At 38.4% G+C, this 21,423-nt stretch overlaps 1 protein-coding gene across 1 annotated transcript; it reads left to right on the top strand.

Annotated features, from left to right (window-relative positions):
* The first annotated feature begins 387 nt into the window (after window positions 1–387).
* Window positions 388–20,905, top strand: TMEM263 (transmembrane protein 263). The gene is made up of 4 exons (XM_061125441.1): window positions 388–513; window positions 685–814; window positions 13,594–13,663; window positions 16,537–20,905. Exons 3-4 carry the CDS (start codon window positions 13,600–13,602, stop codon window positions 16,821–16,823), a joined length of 351 nt encoding a protein of 116 aa, XP_060981424.1. The 5' UTR covers window positions 388–513; window positions 685–814; window positions 13,594–13,599; the 3' UTR covers window positions 16,824–20,905.
* Window positions 20,906–21,423: the final 518 nt, after the last annotated feature.

Genomic DNA, 21,423 nt, shown 5'->3' with positions numbered 1-21,423 from the left:
AAATGAGCAATGTCTCTCAACAACAAAAAATAATAAATGAGCAGCGTCTCTGTCGTCACCCCTGTCACCTGGAGAGTAAATAGAGGCTCTCAGGGAGCCCCAAAGTGAAGGGCTGAGAGCAGGCCCAGCTCATTCACCCTCCTGAGGTAAGGGGACGTCGAGGCCTCAGGCGAAGGACTGGAGAAACTGACAACCGTCTCATATTCCTTAGGGCGAAGGTTCGGAATTCAGAGCGACCGTTATCTCGGGCGCAACTGAGGCGTTGGCGCTAGGGCCGCAGGGCAGCCGACTACGCGTTCCTAGGGCTCCGCGCCCTTCGCCCGATCTGATTGGACGGCGGCGGGAAAGGGGGCGGGAGGGGGGAGCGCGCGCAGGCCAGCCAGGGGTTCTCGCGGTAGCACCCAGCGGGCGAAGGGGCTGCAGTAGGCCTGAAGCTGGGGAGCGGCGCGCGTGCGCACGTCGGGAGGCGACCGGCTGGGGGCTGCTGGGAGGGCCGGGCAGTTCGAGAAACGGGTGGGCGTGTGCCCGGTGGGCGCGGGAGGGGCCCCGGGTGCGCGTGCGCGTTGGAGCGCGAGCCGTAGGAGGAGGCGGGAGCTGAGGAGGCGGTGGAGGGGGCGGGTCGCGTCCGGCGCCACGTCCGCAGCCAGAGGCCGCCGTCGCAAACCGTGTCTTCTGGCTCCACAGCCGGAGGAGGCGTCTCCGGAGCCCGCGACTGCCTGAGGCTGTGCCCGCCGCTCAGGCCCGAAATCTCCTCGCCCTTCCTCGGTGCTGCCCGCTCCTCCGCCCGGCCCCGGCGCCGGCCCCCGACCCGGAGGTAAGTCGGTCAGGGAGGGTAGGGGGCGCCGTCCCGGCTTCTTGCCCTCCCCTCTTTTGCCTTTTTCCGTTAGCTTTTCTGCACCTCACTGCCTCCCTGCCCAGGCTTGGCTGCCCGGAGCCTTTTTTGGTGGTGATGGTGGCGGGGGGTTGCTGAACGGGGAAGGGGGAGGGGCGGGAACGTGTTGCGGACGGGTGGAGGTTAGGTGGCGGGGTTACCCTCCCCCCGCCACCTCTTTACTCGTTTCTGACTCCCCCGCCGGGGTTTGAGATTGGGACCCTCATTGGACGCTTCCTCCTGACTTCTTACCTCCTGGGGTGTCAGGCCGGAAAAATGGGGGGTGGGAGGATGTCAGCAGCCTGGGAGAGGAGAGGGATGCTGCAGAGGGGCTGCTTGCTTCCCCGCCCCACTCACTCCTAACCTGTTGATAAACGGTTCTCTTGGGTTCAACCACACAAGCCTTGGTCCCCAGTGGACATTCCCGGTGCTCTTCCCAGGTAGCTCTGCCCCCACGCCTAACCTGAGCTTGATAGTGAAGCGATGGACGGAGGTGTGACGGCCCTGGGGGATGACTGGGGACCGCTGGAGCACTCCTGAGTGCCATCAGTGCCTCCTAAGCCTAAATAAAAACCATGCCTGCTATGCACACGCACCTCAAGACGGATCCCTAAGCTCCCACGTATGATCAGATCCTCTCTCCTAAACAGACCGCCTCTTGTATGTTAGAAGACAGAAATTCTGGAACTCTGTGGGAGTGGGGTTTGCTGGGTATACAACGTGGAGCAGAGGGAGGAGGTGCTGAGCTCAGCCTCAGCCAGTGCTCCTTCAGGGTCATTTTCTGCCTCTCCTGCCACGTCACTCCCTCTGCTAAAGAAAAAAAAAAAAAAGGACTTGCTAGTGCCCAAAGGGATGGGGGGTGGGGGGGTGGGCGGGGGAAGGGGCCACTGGGAAAGGTTTAGAAACACCTAGGGAAGGAGGAGAGTTTATTTATTCTGCCCTTGTGAACACTTATGCTAATTCCAAATGAAAACACTTTATTTACTGTCTGTGATTATTTGCTGTTTGTTGTTTAACCTTTAAAACATCCACTGGTGTGGGTGCTCTCAAGAGTTCCCCGGCAATATTGATATAACATCAACAGGTATATGTCTGAGTGTATGTACTCATGTCTGTTTTCTTAAAGCAAGAAGGAAGTAACTTTTAATAAACTTATATGCATCCTGTTTTGATTTTTTTCGCTTTCATTTCTTTAGTTTTTGTTATAATGTACACTAGAAAGCAAGTGCAGTAAAAATATGCCATTATGTAGAGAATATTGTTAGATCTTGTGTGTGGTTCTTTTTTAACTCCAGGAAAATCTGTAGCTTTTTCTTGTTTCAGTCATTGAATTGTTGTTATGCTACTTCCTGAAGGTACCTTGCTGGATTATATAGAACCCCCTGCAAGGAGGGCCTTGACATGCTTGTTCAGAATGAACCTTCAGTGTCTAACAGTGTCTGACACATAGTAGGGACACAGCTATCTGTTGAACTAATGAAGTATAATTTAGTGAAAATGGCTGGTGTGCTGGTTACTTGGTTTGATAGGTTAGTGTAATTCTGGTTAATGTTTCGTTTCAGAGCAACACTTGCAAACTGCCATCTCCATACTGTGGGTTGTTACTTATCACTCAGCTCTAGGTTTTACTGGCAGATTGCTTTTCCTTTCCTGACACATTCAGTGCATTTCCTGCGTTCACTTGCTGTTGATTTAATGGGCAGGGACCGTTTTTAAAAGGAGCCTCTTGAGGAGAGCTGGTTAACTAGAGAAGCCTAAAAACAGTAAGCTGGTGTTTGAATAATATACACTGTTTGTTGGTGTGTGTGGGCTACAGCTCTGTATAAATATATTTTTTAAACTCCTTGTAGTTATTTGGCAAAGAAGCTAAAGCATAGGAGTGAGAACGTGGCAAAGTTTCTACATATATTAAAATATGTAGAATAATTTAGCTAATTGTCTTTTTTAGCTAATAATTTAGCTAATTGTCTTTTTTAGCTAATAATTTAGCTAATTGTCTTTTTTAGCTAATAATTTAGCTAATAATCTTTTTCTTATAGGGAAATTGGCACTTACTGTTTAGTAAGAAATTTTTGAAGTGTCTTTGAAGGTAACCTGTCACGCACTGCATTTTGTAGTTATGCTTCATATACAGTGTGTTAGTGCTTTTTAACTTCCCTTGGTACACAGGGGTATTGAGCCATAGGCACATTTGAGTACTATTTTCAGATTTTCTTTTCATTATTAACAAAAATTTTATATAACAGATATCTGTAAACAACACTGATTCATTTGTTTTCTTTTAAAAAAGGGAGGGGGTTCATAGAGGCATTTGTTTACTTATTTCTATTATTGGAAGAAATTACCCTCTAGAGAATAGTGTTGTTATAAATCCTTGCTCAATATATTTGCCAGCTGTTACATCTATGATATTGTTGTACTGGACAAGAATTGTCTCTCCCTGGCCTAAAATGCTTAAAGGAACTGCTGATGAATTGCAGTCTACAGTAAAGAACTCTTTCACATTTCAGTTTCTTAAAGAAACATGACCAGTTTTAGTTAGTACTGTAATCGTTTATTCACATGTCAGGACCACATGGTAAAACTGATTATGTCCTTAGAGTAAGTTAAATTATTTGTCCTGATCTAAAGGCTGTTTTCTGTCTTTATTGCCCTTCTTAGGAAAGTACTTTTTTTTTTTCTCCACAAATGAATTTATTTATTGAGTTCAAAAGTCCCAAGTTGTCTGGACAGTTCTCCAATCGTGTGTGATGTCCCTCCAAATTTAATTTATTTCTTTTTTTTCCCTAGTTTTTATTTTTATTTTTTTTCCCTTTATTTTTATTAGCTGGAGGCTAATTACTTTACAGTATTGTAGTGGGTTTTGTCATACATTGACATGAATCAGCCATGGATTTACATGTATTCCCCATCCCGATCCCCCTTCCCACCTCCCTCTCCACCCGATTCCTCTGGGTCTTCCCAGTGCACCAGGCCCGAGCACTTGTCTCATGCATCCAGCCTGGGCTGGTGATCTGTTTCACCCTAGATAATATACATGTTTCGATGCTGTTCTCTCTAAACATCCTACCCTCACCTTCTCCCACAGAGTCCAAAAGTTTGTTCTGTACATCTGTGTCTCTTTTTCTGTTTTGTGTATAGGGTTATCATTACCATCTTTCTAAATTCCATATATATGTGTTAGTATGCTGTAATGGTCTTTATCTTTCTGGCTTACTTCACTCTGTATAAGGGGCTCCAGTTTCATCCATCTCATTAGAACTGATTCAAATGAATTCTTTTTTAATGGCTGAGTAATATTCCATTGTGTATATGTACCACAGCTTCCTTATCCATTCGTCTGCTGATGGGCATCTAGGTTGCTTCCATGTCCTGGCTATTATAAACAGTGCTGTGATGAACATTGGGGTGCATGTGTCTCTTTCAGATCTGGTTTCCTCAGTGTGTATGCCCAGGAGTGGGATTGCTGGGTCATATGGCAGTTCTATTTCCAGTTTTTTAAGAAATCTCCACACTGTTCTCCATAGCGGCTGTACTAGTTTGCGTTCCCACCAACAGTGTAAGAGGGTTCCCTTTTCTCTGCACCCTCTCCAGCATTTATTGCTTATAGACTTTTGGATAGCAGCCATCCTGACTGGCGTGTAATGGTACCTCATTGTGGTTTTGATTTGCATTTCTCTGATAATGAGTGATGTTGACCATCTTTTCATGTGTTTGTTAGCCATCTGTGTGTCTTCTTTGGAGAAATGTCTGTTTAGTTCTTTGGCCTAGTTTTTGATTGGGTCATTTATTTTTCTGGAATTGAGCTGCAGGAGTTGCTTGTATATTTTTGAGATTAAAGTACATTTTTTAAAAAGAAATTTGTGTGCATTATGAGTTCCTATAGAGCAGCATTTTTTTGGTTTTTGAATGAAACTAAATAAATGATGGTAAAGTATATAACCACTGGATTGTAAACTCTGACTTATAGTCCTCTATGTGTTTAATCACACTCACACTGAAACCTGGTTTCACAATGAAACCAGGGTACCTGGCACATAGCAGGGACCCAAGTATATGTTGAATTATGCTGATGGTTTGCATAGAATTTAATAATGTTGTTTAAAGGTAACATTTTAAAATGGTCTTTTCAATACTTTCATTGTCAGTTGTTATTTGTCTTCATGTGTATACTTTAAAATTTTACTAAGTAGATTATTTACCTCTTCCAGTTTTAGAATATTAGGGGTGTATTTGTCTTTACAATTCCATATTTAAGAGATAAAAGTGTAATGATGATAATGACCAGGATGGTAATATAAAAAGTATTTCTCCTAGTGATGAAGTGATTATATCCATGAAGAGGTAATACCACCAGAAGTTTGGCACATATATGTGTGTAGAAGTTGGGAATGGTTTATGTGAGTAAAAAGTAAAGATAGTATTACAGATAGTTAAGGATTTTAGCAAAAATACCTTTATAAGGAAAAGTGGTGTGTTGGATTCAGAAAAATATATTCCATATACTTAAATATACTTAAAAAGCTTTTACACAATTTTTATTACCCTAAAGTGTTCTGTAGGAATTTTAATACTACATACTTGCTGTTAATATGAGTGACGTACAAGAAATGTAGACATTAAAATATATATATATGCAAAACAAAAATCAATCTTTATGGCCTCTTAGGGCTTTCAAAATCAAGTTGTTTCAGTCTAGATAGCCAGGTTCTGGCCTGCACAACTCTAGACTTTGTATTATTTATTGGTAATCCTGTTTGTAACTATTGATAATACTAGTAAATGTAAGTGTATATGTAATTTAAGAATGGGGTAAACTCAGGGGAGGTGGAGTGTGGTTGGGCAGGGAAAAGAACTGGTAAATCATACTCTGAAGTTCCTGATGCTGGGAAAGAGTGAAGGCAAGAGGAGAAGGGGGCAGCAGAGGGTGAGCTGGACATGACTTAGTGACTGAACACCACACCCTAAAAGAAGTTACAGGCAAGAAGGACATTTATTGGAAGTCTAGTTGTCTTAAAAAATTCCCAAGCACTTTTCATTTAGCATTTTAGTTAGTGTATATTTAAAAATAAAACTATTTTGAATTACTGTGTAGTATAATTTATGTGTTATGTCTCGCCTATGGTTCTTGAAGCTCCTGGCATACCACTGCCTATTCTTCAAGAGGTACATTTGAAGAGCATGAATCCAGCTGAAAGTTTTTTTTTTTTAACCAGAAATTTGGATCATGTATTGGTTTGCATATTTTCTTGTGATGCTTAAAGGTAGTGTGGATACAAATTATATTTTTATTCCATTTATTCCACAAATACTGTGTTTCAGCTTACAACCAAAATATGTACTATAAAATGGTAAGAATTATAAATAAGATTTTCAAATTGCAAATCAGGGAAAAGAGCTATAAGAGTGGAGGTCTTGGTGTGCTGTCAGGACTGGGGTGGGGGAGGGGGAGGGAACATAACCATGAATAAAACTCAGTGATGTCATTTTCTTCAAGTCAGCATTTTGTGATTCAGGAACAGTGCTTTTTAGATGATCAACTTGATCTAAGGATAAAAACCCTATTAGTTACAATAACTATATAGATGAACTGTGTCATCTTTAAAAATACCCTTTGTGAATATCACTGATTTCTAAGACTTAAAAATATAATTTTCTTTAATTATAAAATCAATACATGTTTATGGTAAAAAATTAAAATATATGTGGTAAGTATATGTATTTCTCTCTCTATAGAAATACTATGTATCTCTTCCTCCTCACCATATATATAATTTCTATCCCGTAGTGGCAATCTTTGTTAGCACTTTGGGGCTTCCCAGGTGGCGCTAGTGGTAAAGAACCCTCCTGTCAATCCACGAGATGCAAGAAATGCAGGTTTGATCCCTGTGTCAGGAAGATCCCCTGGAGGAGGAAATGACAACTCCATTCTAGTATTCTTGCCTGGAGAATCCCATGGACAGAGGAAGCTGGCAGGCTACAGTCCATAGGGTTGCAAAGAGTCGGACATGACTGAAGCAACTTAGCGTGCATATTTACCTTCAGTCTTTTATGTGCACTTGAAAAAAATAGTATCATGTGATATATGCCTTTTTTATCCTCTAAACAGAACATTAACAGTTCCCCATAGTATTTAATCTTCATAAATGATTTTAATGTCTGTGTTGTATGTATCTTTAGGAAGCTTACGAATTCATCTCTTGCTATCCATGAGACTCTACTCATTTATCTATCTTTAGGTATATTTTGTTTTTGCTGGTTTCTCTTGCTCACTTCTTAAATATGAACAGTCCAATTAAGCTTATCAATCTATTCTGTTACTGCACTTTTCCTTGATCATACCACTTACCCCATGCAACTTCAGCTGTCACTTCAGACCATTCTTAGGACCTCAGTTCTAACTCAGACTTCATGCTAAGTTTCAGGCCCTTTAAGTCCAATTGACTGCTAAATGTCTCCTGTGGATGCTCTGAAGGTATCTCAAATAGCTTTTCAGGAACAGGTCATAGTCAACAGTCAGTGTACACTTATTTGTTAAAGGGGAGATCTCGTGGTTAAGTGTTGTTATTGCAATAAAGTAAACATTAAAAAAAAAAAGTCCATCTCTCTCAGCATTCGTTTCCTCTCTCCTGCCTCCTGTCTTCATCATTTCTATTTCTCACACTAGAAATTTTATATCCTATATTCTCCTTCTATCTCACATTAATACCCAAGTTATGTTCTACTTCACACAAAAAATTCAAGTATTTGAGTATCCACTTAATCAGCATTGATTAAGGCTCTGGGAATGAAGGGAATGAAGCAGCGACAAAACCAAGCTTTGTTACAATAGAGCTTTCATTCTAATTGGGAGAGACACAGAGTAAACATGTATATCAAGTGACAGTAAAAGCAATGAAGAAAATAGAGCAGTGTTAGATGAAAATGGTAGGGAAAGGAGTTAGGAAGGTGCTAATCTATCTTAGGGTAGTCAGGGAAGACCTCTGAGAAGGGGACATTTGCACAGACCTGAAGGAAGTAAGGAATCAAGCCATGTACATGTATTGGGGAAGAGCCTTTCAGGAAAAGATGAGCAAAGAAACCTATGTTGTCAGGCTGGAGTGAGCAAGAAACAGAATGGTAGGAGATGCTATCAGGGTATTAGATGTTGACCCTCAAAGGCGAAGGGAAGGACTCTGGATTTTATTCTGAGAAAAATAGGAAGCAGCTGGAGGGTTTTAAGCAGAGTATGACATGGCTAGACTGAAGGAAGAGCAAAGATGGAAGCTCGGAGGCTGGTTAAGAGACTTTGTAGTTGTCCAAATAAGAGATTGTGATGGCTTAGTCAAAAGAGGTATCAGAAGAGGTGATGTGTAGTAGTTGTATCTTGGACTTATTCAGGCAACAGAACTTACCAACGATTTGATGGGAATGTTAAAGGAAATCAAGGGTGACTCCTAGGGTTTTGGTCTAAACATTTATTTAGACAAGAACAACTGACAAGAGTTCAGAGTACTGTTCTATCTCATTAGATTATAAAGTAGCCACTTGCTGTATTTAATCTCTGTCCTTCCACCTGATCTTGCTTTAGTTAGCTTCTTAAAATACAGATCTGACGGTATTACTTGGCTGATGGCTCCTCATTGCCTGTTGGCAGGAGAATAGTCACTTCATAGTATTTAGATGAATTTGCATATGTCTTTTATGCTATCAGAATAAAACAGCTCTGATCTTTTAAAATGATGGTCTTTTTCTTTTTTAAACTACAAGGTAGATAAATGTGAAGACATTACGTTTTGTTTGTTTTTTTTTAAAGGAATTCTGTATTAGGAGGAAAAGGCAAGACTTTTGGTAGGAATTTGTGGGATATATACAGAAAAGCAGTTTTAAAATGTATGTAGTTACTACCATGTCTGTTTTATAACTTCAGCTAAAATATGAAAGGTGTATGTGTATATAATATCCTTGTATTTCTGTACAGAATATTGTGACATCTATTAATTACTTGATCACCCAAATAATCTCCTGGTATACAGATACTGGGTTTAGTGCTGAGTAAGGCAGACAAAGTGTCTCTCCTTTTGAATTAACAGTTCAGTGGGGAAGAAAGTGGGTATCCCAGGTAGCTCAGTGGTAAAGAATCCACCTGGAATGCAGGAGATATGGGTTCAAGTCCAAGATCCCCTGGAGAAGGAAACGGCAACCCACTCCAGTATTCTTGCCTGGGAAATTCCATGGACAGAGGAGCCTGGCGGGCTACAGTCCACGGGGTCACAAAGAGTCGGACAGGACTGAAGTGACTACAACAATGGGGAAGAAAGTGGCTCCAAAATAGTTATTCCTCAAGAAAGGGCACACACACTCCTAGCCATTCTGCCAGGAGTTTCTGCATGTTTTTGTTTTCAATTGTTAAGTAGTATTTTCAGAGTGAGGGCTAGAATATCTTTAATTTCTGTTTCCTGAACTGCAAGGATCTGGTGAAGTTATTTGTCCTCAGCCATATAGTTTATATAGTCAAGTTGGGATTCAAATGCAGGGTCTCTGATCCCAAAACTTTAAACACTGTGCTGTATAATTCTCATGATCTTAACGTGACGATAAGTTAAAGAAATATAAAAATGAGAATGAAAATAAATTTAACTTTCTGGCTTAAGAGAGTTTCAAAATTAAAGCAAATCAGGAACTCCTAGTAATGCATCAGCTGATACTCTTTCAGATATTTAATTATTGTTGTTGTCAGAAATTACATATCTTCAGTGTTACTTTTAAAATCTTAAGTGTGTATGAAACACATTAAAGTGACAACAAGACCAGCATAAGATGAGGTGCGCTTGATCTGTGGTCTGAGTCAGGCTTTTCATTAGAGCACCTAAAAATTACTTATTTAAGCACAGGGTGTATGCTGCTGAATGCTGAGGCTGCAGTTACACACCCTTTAAGTTTTAAAGATGGTTCAAGTTGAATTAATGAAGTTAAATTACCTTTGAAGAGTCTCACTTCTCAGACTGCTACCTCTAGCACCCTCATTTACCACCAGTGTGTTTTGCCTGGCTTACTGACATATAGAAGGAAATGTGAATGACTTTTTATTTGATCAGCTGATGCTTAAAAGCAATAGGAGTCATAAAGGAAAAGGGAACTTTCCCTGACCCTCCTCTGATCCCTTAACATTAGTCTGATAAACACTGCAGTACGTGTAAACCCTGAAAACCCTAGGTTGAGGCTAACAGGTTTTTCTGTTCTTGTTTCTGATTGCTTGTTCTCCCCACACAGCCAGAATGATCTTTAAAAAGGGTAACTCAGAACACATGACCCCTCTGGTCAGTGCCTTTCACTGGCTCCCCATCTCAGAGTTATAAGATAATTGCCTCTCTGGCCTGTAAGGGACTGTGTCACCCACACCTCACTCTTTGACCTCCTTTCCTACTGCCCTTTGCTGCAGCCCCCACCACATTTTTCTGGCTGTTCCTTCCTGTTTGTGGTAAGCTCCTACTTCAGGACCTTTGCTTTTATTGTTTTTTTTGCCTTGAGGGCACTTGACTGAACTACCTTGTGTCCTTAACTCGTTTGGGATGTCACCACAACGAGGCCTTCAAAGACTCTCCCAGTTAAAATATTACATCCTCTCCCCTTCATCTTTTTTTTCCACAGCAGGTAACATTATCTGATACACAATATGAAACTGAAAGTTGCTCAGTCATGTCTGACTCTTTGCCATCCCATGGACTGTAGCCCTCCAGGCTCCTCTGTCCATGGAATTCTCCAAGCAGGAATACTGGCATGGGTAGCCACTTCCTTCTCCAGGGGATCTTCCTAATCCAGGGATTCAACCTGGTTCTCCTGCGTTGCCGGCAGATTCTTCACCATTTGAGCCACCAGCGAAGCCCCAATATACAGTATATTCTTTGCATGTTTATTGTCTTTCCCACTAGACAATATGGGGTGTTCATGATGGCAGAGTTTTGGTCTGTACTGATCACAGCTATATCCCATGCATAAAACATGACACATAGTAGGTACTCAATCTGTCAATTAATCAGCATATTAAAGTATACTGTTTTCACAATATTCTTTTTTCCTAGCTTTCTTGAGATATAATTGACATACAGCATTGTGTAAGTCTAAGGTGTATAATATGATGGTTTGATACACATTTATTGCGAAATGTTTACCAGATTAAGGTTAGTTAACACATCCTTAACTCATAATTACCTTTGTTGTTGTTGTTATGGTGAGAACTTTAAAAAATCTGTTAGCAACTTTCAAGCATACAATACAGTATTTTTAACTGTAGTTATCATGCTGTACATTAGATCCTCAGAACTTATTCCTCTTATAATGGAAAGTTTGTACCCTTTGACCAACATGTTATTTCCCCAACTCTACACCCCCAGCCCCTTGTAACCACCTTATCTTTAAGTTTGGCTTTTTTAGATTTCATATATAATTGAGATTATACACTATTCGTCTTTCTCTGACTTATTTCACTTAAAATACTACCCTCAAGGTTCATCCATGTTGTTTTGCTGATGGCAGGATTTTATAATATTCTTTAAAATCTCTATTGTATATTTACAGATTTAATAATTTAGGCTCTGTGGTTTTATGATTAGTAAATACTTATTTGACTACTGAGGTCACAACCCTAGTTTTCTGGCCAAGCGAGAAAGCTTTTAGACCAGTCTTGACTTTTTGAAATCTTTACTTAGTCAAGTGAATATTAAAGCAAATATTTTAAGATAGTAAAGAAAATTGGGCAAAGAAAGTTTATGTTTTTCATCCCAGCATAGCTTATTTTATTTCTTACTTTCCCTTATTACTTGTACTTAGACATAATCATAGTATAATGTATTTTTAATAGTAGATTTTGTATTAGTTTGCTAGTGAACACTTCTGTTTATAAGAGCTCTGATAACAATACAATCAAAATCCTTCTCTAAGTGATTCAGATTGGTGCAGTCATCTCTATAGAAGAATGTCATGTTTTTATGAAAATTTTCAGATAGAATTTTTTCTTTTAGTTCATAGTATAGTTTTTCTTTAAGTCTCTTGTGAAATAAATGATAGTTAACCAGTAGTCTGTAGAGAATACTAGATGTACTTCCAGAGGTATAAGCTGGATTTAGAAAAGGCAGAGGAACCAGTGATCAAATTGCCAACATGTGTTGGATCACAGAGAGAGCAAAGGAATTCCAGAAAAACATCTACTTCTGCTTCATTGACTACTTTAAACCTTTGACTGTGTGGATCACTACAAACTGGAAAATTCTTAAGGAGATGGGAATACCAGACCACCTTACCAGTCTCCTGAGAAAACTCTATGTAGGTCAAGAAGCAACAGTTAAAACTCATGTGGAACAACAGACTGGTACAAAATTGGGAAAGGAATCAAGGCTGTATATTGTCACCCTGCTTATTTAACTTATATGCAGAGTATATCATGTGAAATGCCAGGCTGGATGAATCACAGGCTGGAATCAAGAATGCTGGGAGAAATATAAATAACCCCAGATATGCAGAAAGTGAAGAGGAACTAAAGAGCCTCTTGATGAGGGTGAATGAGGAGAGTGAAAAAGCTGGCTTAAAACTCAACACTCAAAAAACTAAGATCATGTCATCTGCTCCCATTACTTCATGGCAAACAGATGGGGAAACAATGGAAACAGTGACAGACTTTATTTTCTTGGACTCCAAAATCACTGTAGACAGTGACTGCAGGCATGAAATTAAAAGACACTTGCTCCTTGAAAGAAAAGCTATGACAAACCTAGACAGCATATTAAAAAACAGAGACATCACTTTGTTGACAAATGTTTGTCTAGTTAAGGCTATAGTTTTTCCACTAGATATGTATGGATATGAGAATTGAACCATAAAGAAGGCTGAGAGCTGATGGATGATGGATGCTTTTGAACTGTGGTGTTGGAGGAGACTCTTGAGAGTCCCTTGGACATCAAAGAGACCAAACCAGTCAATCCTAAAAGAAATCAACCCTGAATATTCATTGGGAGGACTGATGCTGAAGCTGAAGCTCCAATACTTTGGCCCCTTGATGGGAAGAGCTGACTCACTGGAAAAGACTTTGATACTGGGAAAGATTGAGGGCAGGAGGAGTAGGGGGTACCAGAGAATGAGATGATTAGATGGCGTCAACTCAATGGACATGGGTTTGAGCAAACTCCGGGAGATAGTGAGAACTGGGAAGCCTGGCATGCGGCAGCCTATGGGGTTGCAGAATCAGACACAACTTAGCGACTAAACAGGTTTTTCTTTAGGTCTGTTGTGAAATAAAATATTCTGTAGGAGGAAGCACTTAACATTTTTGTCTGCTGACTCCCACCTTTCAACTTTATTTCAATTAGTAATTTTCAATTTAAGTTGAAGCTGTAGTAACAACATAGAGCCTGTATCATGCCTGCCAGTCTTTGCTTGATTTAAAATTTATGTTTTCAACTAGTAATTTTAAGTATTTCTCAACACCACAAAGTAGGAGACAGACAAGGTGAAGTAGTCTTGTTATGGGTGTTTTAAAATGTTGTTTATCAGGAATTCCCTGGTTGGTGGTTAGGATTCTGTGCTTTCATTGTCATGGTCTCAGTTTAATGCCTGGCTGCATAGCTTGGCCAAAATAATAATAAATAAGTAAAATGTTGTTTATCAACTTAATAAAGTTGATTAAGTGTTAATAAGCATATGATAAGAGTAGTTTCAGAGGTTGAGATTGAAATGTGTGTGTTTTTTAGGTGATCATGAATCAGACAGATAAAAATCAACAAGAAATCCCATCATACCTTAGCGATGAACCACCAGAAGGTAAGTACATATCTGTAACAGTAAGAATGAAAAAACATCCTAGTGAATTAAAGTTCAGATTGTCTTTATTAAAGTAACAACCTGTTTTGTCAGCAAATGTGTTCCAAAAATACTTAAACACTTAGCTTTTAATAAGAAAGCATAGATACTATGAATAGGGACACTATGTAACTGTTTTATTGTTTAAGATCTATTTTTCTGCTACTCTTTTCTTCTTCTAAGACCATTTCACAAGTAGAGCATCCTTTCATATGTAAAGAATTGGGTGGGGTGCAGAGGAAGGAGGGACTGCAAAAACTTAATTCAGGAGGCACTTGAGATTTGTTAAACTCCTGTTATTGACTATGTTATAATAAGTAACTTCCTTTTTTAATATATGGTCTTGGGGTTTGCTTAATTTATTTTTTAGTTTGAAAATCGTGACATCAGGAATCATTTTATTCTCATCTTTACTTCAGAAATCTTTGGAAACACTAAACGCACACCTGAATGTCCAGACTATACACAGAAACAACTAGCTGTTTTCTTTGCTTTATTTTTTAGGGACTAGAACTCTGGAGTATTGAAGAGAAAAGTTAGGGCTCAATGAGAAAGTAAATAAGGACTTGTGAGAAAGACGTCAGGAAAGAGATAAAGGCTGTCCAGGAGCATGACTGTTAAGGAAGACAACAGCCTCAGCAGTGTCTTTACATTGGCAACCTGTTAAACAAAAGTAGTCTGCAAAGTGAATAATTTATATGGTGGTAATTAAGAGCACAGTGATAACAGTATTAAAATTTGTCTGATTTGACGGAGAAAAATTGTCTTCATTAAATGCATGTACACCAAATTTAGCATAGAAGGATAATACTAATGAGGTATTCAGCATGAGGTTTTTATGTTTTATCCTCAAGTCAAGATCCCCCCCACCCCTTTTCCTAGTGTTACTAACCCTGATTACCATCATAATTTTATAATATATTCAAATGTTTATATGTGTCTTAAGTCTCTTATTTCAGCTATTTTAAAATTTATATTAACTATTATGCTTATTATTCAAAGTTTCAATTAAAAAATTGGTTTTATAAATTTAACTATTGCTGTATCTTTATAAGTGAGCTATTTTGACTAAGCAGTGAGGCTTTCTTCCTTGTAGTATGATGTAAACTCTCCAAACAATGAGAAGAAAATGTTACTCAAGGTAAATTTGTGCCTTGTGTATTTAAAGAAACTCTATTTTCAGAATTTTTTCTCTTTTAAATATTGTTGGTTTCCCAGAGTTATCTGATAACCACGATTTAGTAGCTTTGGTAGTCTTAGTTGAACCTATTTATCCATGAATTTGCCTTTCTTGTGTGAGATTATACCTTTTTAGTGGTTATAGCCTGACTTTTTATAGTTACCAAGTATTTTTTCATGAAGTTAAAAAAAAATAAAAACACCACTGCTCATGTGTTGTTGCTGCCTGAGTCACTAGATTATGAAGGAGAAAAGATCTCTGTGTATTTGAGGGTGGCAGAAACGAATTTTTATGACGTCTTCCTGCTAGTCATTTTATGCTGGGGTTTGGGTTACATGCCAATTTGAGTGCCTCTATTAAACAAACAAAAAACTCCTGACAGTAAATCTGAATTTCTCATATTGATGCTCCTTTTCTGGGAGTATATGAAGAGTTTTTACAAACTAGATGCTTAAATCACATATTCTATTCTATAAAAATTACTGAGGCTGTGGAAATATTAACCATAGCTATGGTTTTCTCATTACAAAAAAGATTTTATGTAGGTGATGAATAATTTTCCTGTTTTTACATATAGTATTAGCTCTTAAGATACATTATGAAGGAACGCATAGAATAGAAACCCGAATATACTTAAATAAGTGGTTCTCCAATTATTTCATCTTGGGATGCTTTCTACTTTCAAAACTTGAGGATTCCAAAGAGCTTGTGTCTTTGTTGGTACTTGCCATATTAACAATAAAAACAGAAACTAAGTATTTTACTATGAAGAGAATTCAACAGGCCCATATAAATATAACACATTTTTTTAAAAATATACAACTATTTTCCAAAAAAAAAAGAAAAATAACATTGTGAGCAGAGTGACATTTTGTTTGTGGCAGTGCCATGGCTTGCAGGATTTTAGTTCCCCAACGAGGGAATGAACCGAGGCCCTGGTCCTAACCACTGAACCAGCAGGGAATTCCTCACATTGTTTTAAAATTTTTGCAGATCTCTTTAATATTTGGATTAATAGAAGAGAGCTAGATTCTCATAGTTGCTTCTGTGTTTAGTCTGTTGTGTTACTGCACATCATTAAGCTTCTGGAAAATCCTGTTGTAGACTGGTGACAGAATGAAAGTGAAAAGACATGTTAACATTGATGTGTTAGTATTACTATGAAAGCAGTTTGTAACCCCTTAAATAGTCCTGGGGATACTCAGGGGTTCCAGACCACAACTTGAGAACCAGTGCTTTAAATGAGGAAGCTTTTTTCAATAATGACTGAATTCTATCAAGGAAATAAGGGCTAAATATATTTATCTTTTTTTCATCCTTTTAGGTTATAAAACAAAGCTTTTTAAAAAATTAACAGCAACAAAACTGTAAATCAAGGAAACACTTAAACTAGTTTTCTATTTTATGAAAGTTGTCAAGTCTTTAAAGCATTTCTTCTCATAGATACTAAGACTTAGCATTGGACCAAGATGTTTTAAAAACATGGACAGTTATACCCTTGAGGGAATAGCTCTTCCTGTCTTGATCAGATATGTGTTTATTTGGTTGACCTTATCAGTACAGTCTCCTGATTGTTAGGAAGTCAGGCTACTCAGTGATTTGTACTGTTTTTATAAAGACTTACATTTGACTGTCTTATATTTTCTCTCATTAGGTTCAATGAAAGATCACCCACAACAGCAACCAGGCATGCTGTCCCGTGTGACTGGGGGTATCTTCAGTGTTACAAAGGGAGCTGTTGGTGCCACCATTGGTGGCGTGGCTTGGATTGGTGGAAAGAGTCTGGAGGTGACCAAAACAGCTGTTACAACTGTGCCTTCCATGGGAATAGGGCTGGTGAAAGGGGGCGTGTCTGCTGTGGCTGGAGGTGTTACAGCTGTTGGGTCTGCTGTTGTAAACAAAGTGCCCTTAACAGGAAAGAAAAAAGACAAATCTGACTAAAATATGGAGATACAGTTGTTCTCCACAGCATTATGATGCCAGTGGCATTGAATTGCTAAATTATGGACTACAACCGAGTCACCTGTTTTGGACGTTTATCTTCTAACTGCTGTGTTGAAAGTATTGATGACTGACTGACTGGCTTTTGTCTAAAAAGAAGAGACCAATACTAGCACAGTGTATGAAGGTTTCTCATACTTAAATTCCAGCTTTTTATCTGGTAAAATGTTACACTTATTCAGTTGTAACTGAAGATATGGTGTATTTGAATATTTACTATATAAGTCTTTCAGTTTAACTAAAAATGTGAAGTTGAATTTAGTGGATGATCTTTACAGTTCCATATGTATAATGTGCCAGGTAACTCATCTGCCCCTTAAGAAGGGAACCTTGAACTACATAAACTGTACCTTTGATGTGCCTAATAGTTTCAGATGTTTTAATTAGTTTTTTTTAATAACCATAGTTGATTAGACCAAGAGGCATTCTTTTATTATTTAAGGTGGTAAAAGTAGCAGGAACTAGAGAAGGTTAAAAGAAAAGATTCATGGTTTTGTGAGTATTAACCATCTTGTATTAGACATGCATTATATTAATTTAATCATTGATGCCTTACAAAAGAAAACATCTTTTCTAATGCCCTGACTATGTGCAGTTCTTAGGATTATTATTATATATGGATTCTTTCAAAAGTTGTTTGTGAAATTAGTTTTTCCTCAAGAATCTCAGGATTAGTGGGGTAAAGGCATTTCTTGCTCTCAGCAGGTAAGACAGTGCTTGTTAACAGTCAGTAGTTACACCAAACTGTACACTTCAACCTGGGTTCATGCTCCATCATTAATAAACCTTACAGTGCCTAAGGAACATTTCTTTGCTGGTCAGAAGCTATGTTAAAAGAGTTTCATATTAAGGAGGAACACATGAATCATTTTAAGTTCTTAAGAATTATCTGAAGCATCCAAGATATAAAAAAGAATTCTTCACATCTATTTTGTCTCACATGCTTACATACTCAGTTGTGCCCAACTCTTTGTGACTCCATGGACTATAACCCATCAAGTTCCTTTGTCCATGGAATTTTTCAGGCAAGAATACTGAAGTGGGTTGTGATTTCCTATTCCAGGGGATCTTCCCAACACAGGGAGCAAACCCATGTCTCCTGCTTGGCAGATGGATTCTTAACCACTTGTGCCACCTGGCACAAGGATGGCTTAAATTATTAGCAGTACCCCTTTTAAAAAACACAGTAAAAGCAAATATGGATATGTGACTTAAATTGAGTGGAATGGGCTCCACAGATTAATGCTGAAGATTAAGTATATTGATAAGTGCTATCAATGTTTGACAGGCTTTTAAAATGTTATCTTACAGTCCTTTAAAGCAGCAGTAGACTTTGTATCATTTTCCACATCAACTTCAGGCAGGGAATTGAATTTTTTGGTTACGGATGATAAGTGTGTCATATCTTAATAACGTCTCATGCCTCGTTCATTCTAAAAGAGTATGACTTAGCTGGAATTCATCTTTGTTTCATGTTCAATTTCATAAAAATTTTTAAAGTGGAATATATATTCGGCATATATCTTAACTAAGGCTTTAATCCAAGTTTGAAAAATCTTAATTTTTTTTAAGTTTGGAAATTTGCTACCATTCTGCACTGTTTTTTTTTTTAATGAGCAAGGGGAAGAAAGGAGGTGATACTCTTAAGTCAGTAAGTCAAAATAGCACTCCTGAGAACTTAAATCACTCCAACACCCAAAGCTTAAGTGTTTGTTTGCAAACCCTTAAGAGTTTTACATTAATAATGTGGATCAACAAATGGATAAAAACAAAACTTAACTTTTAAAATCCCCATACCAGCAGGGATTTATGCAAATCCAGTTTCCTGAACCTTTCTACCATATACAAATCTGGAACGTCATTAAGGAGTTAATCAGAAATTAAATTGCCATTTATTTCATCCAGTATGATTTATCTGTTGGTATAAAGAAAGAAAGTGAAGTCGCTCAGTCGTGTCTGACTCTCTGTGACCCCATGGACTGTAGCCTACCAGGCTCCTCCGTCGATTTGGATTTTCCAGGCAAGAATACTGGGAGTGGGTTGCCATTACCTTCTCCAGGAGATCTTCCTGATCCAGGGATTGAACCTAGGTCTCCTGCATTGTAGGCAGACGCTTTACTCTCTGAGCCACCAGGGAAGTATCTGTTGGTATATTGTGATCAAATATAATTAGAAACAGGATTTAAAAAAAACTCTGAAATTAATAAACACTAAATGATCTCAATAATGGTATTGGAGAACTTTTTCCTGTTATTTGAAAGAAATTATTGCTTTGTTGCTAGTTTATATTTCTAAATTATCTTCATAGGCTCTGCTGTGCTTTGTACCTGAATTTCTACATATAGACTTTAGTTTACTGTGTGCTTGAATATTTATTTTCAACTTGGCTTGTCTTTAAAATTGCTTGAGAAAAAATGGTTGTAATTAATTTCTGCTACAGAAAAGCCACCTGGTACATTTTATTTCATCAAGCTTGTTTTAAATTTTAAACTTATAACTTTGTTCGGGAGAGGCTTTGCAATGATAGCAGAGAACTTGTACAAATGAACAGTTAGTTGTAGAGGTTCTTGTTGAAATGAACTTGCCATTTGATATGTAAAGCTGTACACTTGAGTCTTTTCCAGTTTATTTTTGTAGACTAGCAATCTGACCTGTTGAACAGTACTAGCTAACTTCAAGAAACTGAGGTTGTTGTATACACCTGGAGGCATCTGTTATTCAGCTTATCTTTTAAGTGGGTATTTGGCACAATGAGGATAAACTTGTGTGACCCACTAGAATGACTGATCTAATAATGTTGACATCATGAATCCTGTACTTAGTGAAATGTCAGATGAAAATTACTGATCATTGAGTAAATTTTTTGTGTTAAAAGAAATGGGAAAAGAATACATGAATATGTTTAATAAAGCACTATGATCTGCAAAAGATGAACTGTTTCATAAAGATCTAAGGAAATAAAGGGAATTTTAAAACAGGGTATTCTTAAAATTTTAGTTATATAGCAAATCAGCACTGTAGCCAGTTTTTAAATTTTTTGGTACTAACGCACAAACATGACAGAACATCTCCAAATATGAATTATGATGCCAACAATCAAGTCCACATATATTTTAAACAACTCTAATAAATATCAAACATGCAGATTTCTAGGTTTGACAGCAACTTGCTGAATCTCTGCAGGGTGGAATTCAAGACTGCAGTTTAACAACCTCTGCAGGTGGTTCTTGTGCACTCGTAAACTTCGGGATTTGATGGAGGAATTATAAAGTAGGGAGGGCACTTCTGTGTCCTAGGCCGATGTGGAACCAACTTAAGACTGCTTACTGGCCAGAAATGATTCAAAGGAAAGGGAACCAACTGGAAGAAGGAAGAAAACTGATACTTACTGGGCACCTACTTACCTGTCGGGAATGGTCCATAAATTCTCTTATTTAATCAGTATGAGGCCCTTAGGAAGAAAGTATCTGTATTCCCTTTGTACAAATATGGAACAAGCTAATCTCCAATGTTAGTTGAGTTTCCCATAATGCTTGAATTAGTGTCAGTCACAACCTCTCCGGCGAATGCTTGAATTAGTGTCAGTCACAACCTCTCTGGCCTATGTCCAGAAACAAAGGGGACTACTCAATAATTAGTCCTTCATTCTGCTGCTGTAGTGCTGCCTGTATGCTTGATTTACCAAGCTGTGTGATTTGAGCTAACTTCAAGTCTTCGGCGGGATCATATTTATTTGGCAGCTAATTGCATTCTGCCACAGAAATAAATTTATACATAAATTGTTTAAAGGAAATAATGTAATTTGTTGTTAGTCTTTTCTTCCACAGAGGAAATGAAATTTGACTCTAGTGTTTTATGTAATGGTATCTCCCCCTGCTACATTGTTGATTTTGAGTATCTAAAATTTTACTTGTAGGATGATCTGGGTTAAGAATGCAAGAATGGAAAAAAGCAGAGTTTCATGGGCTAAAAAGTAATGGACTAGGATTTGGTGTAAAGGAAAATAAAGCTGGTATACTGCATGTTTGACCATGAAGGTGGATTTTTTTAGTTTAAACTTTTCTAGTTAGACTAAGCTACAAATTATTTCTATAACCACAACTGCCTCTGGTTTGCTAGTGTACTGACAAAAGTTTTTATTTATTTAATTGAAGGATAATTATTTTATAATATTGGTTTTTACACAAAGCATTTTACACTAATGGCCACAAAGCACAAATGGCTCCTCAACTCTGCTAAACTTTCTTACATACTTTCTTGTTCACTTCCCTACTCCTCAAAATTAGTGTCACTCCCCCGCTTCCTATCCCTCACTCCCCCACTTCCTACCCCTCCTGCCGTATTCCCTTTCTCCCACTCTAAATCTCTCTGTAAAAAGAGGCAACCAGACAGCAACTCTTCTGCCTCTCTCAACGAGCACTCCTCCAACCTGCCTGCATGTGTTCCCATGCTCTGTGGGCCGGGCATGGGCCAGAACTAATGTCTCTGCTCTTATCCAAAGCAAAGCCCACTTAAACTTCCTCAAGGATTTTAATCCTTA

The sequence above is a fragment of the Dama dama genome, chromosome 22 (assembly GCF_033118175.1).
Source record: "Dama dama isolate Ldn47 chromosome 22, ASM3311817v1, whole genome shotgun sequence".
NCBI classification, from domain to species: domain Eukaryota; kingdom Metazoa; phylum Chordata; class Mammalia; order Artiodactyla; family Cervidae; genus Dama; species Dama dama.
Note: the sequence above shows the minus strand (reverse complement) of the source record. Positions and strands in the feature narration are given on the sequence as shown.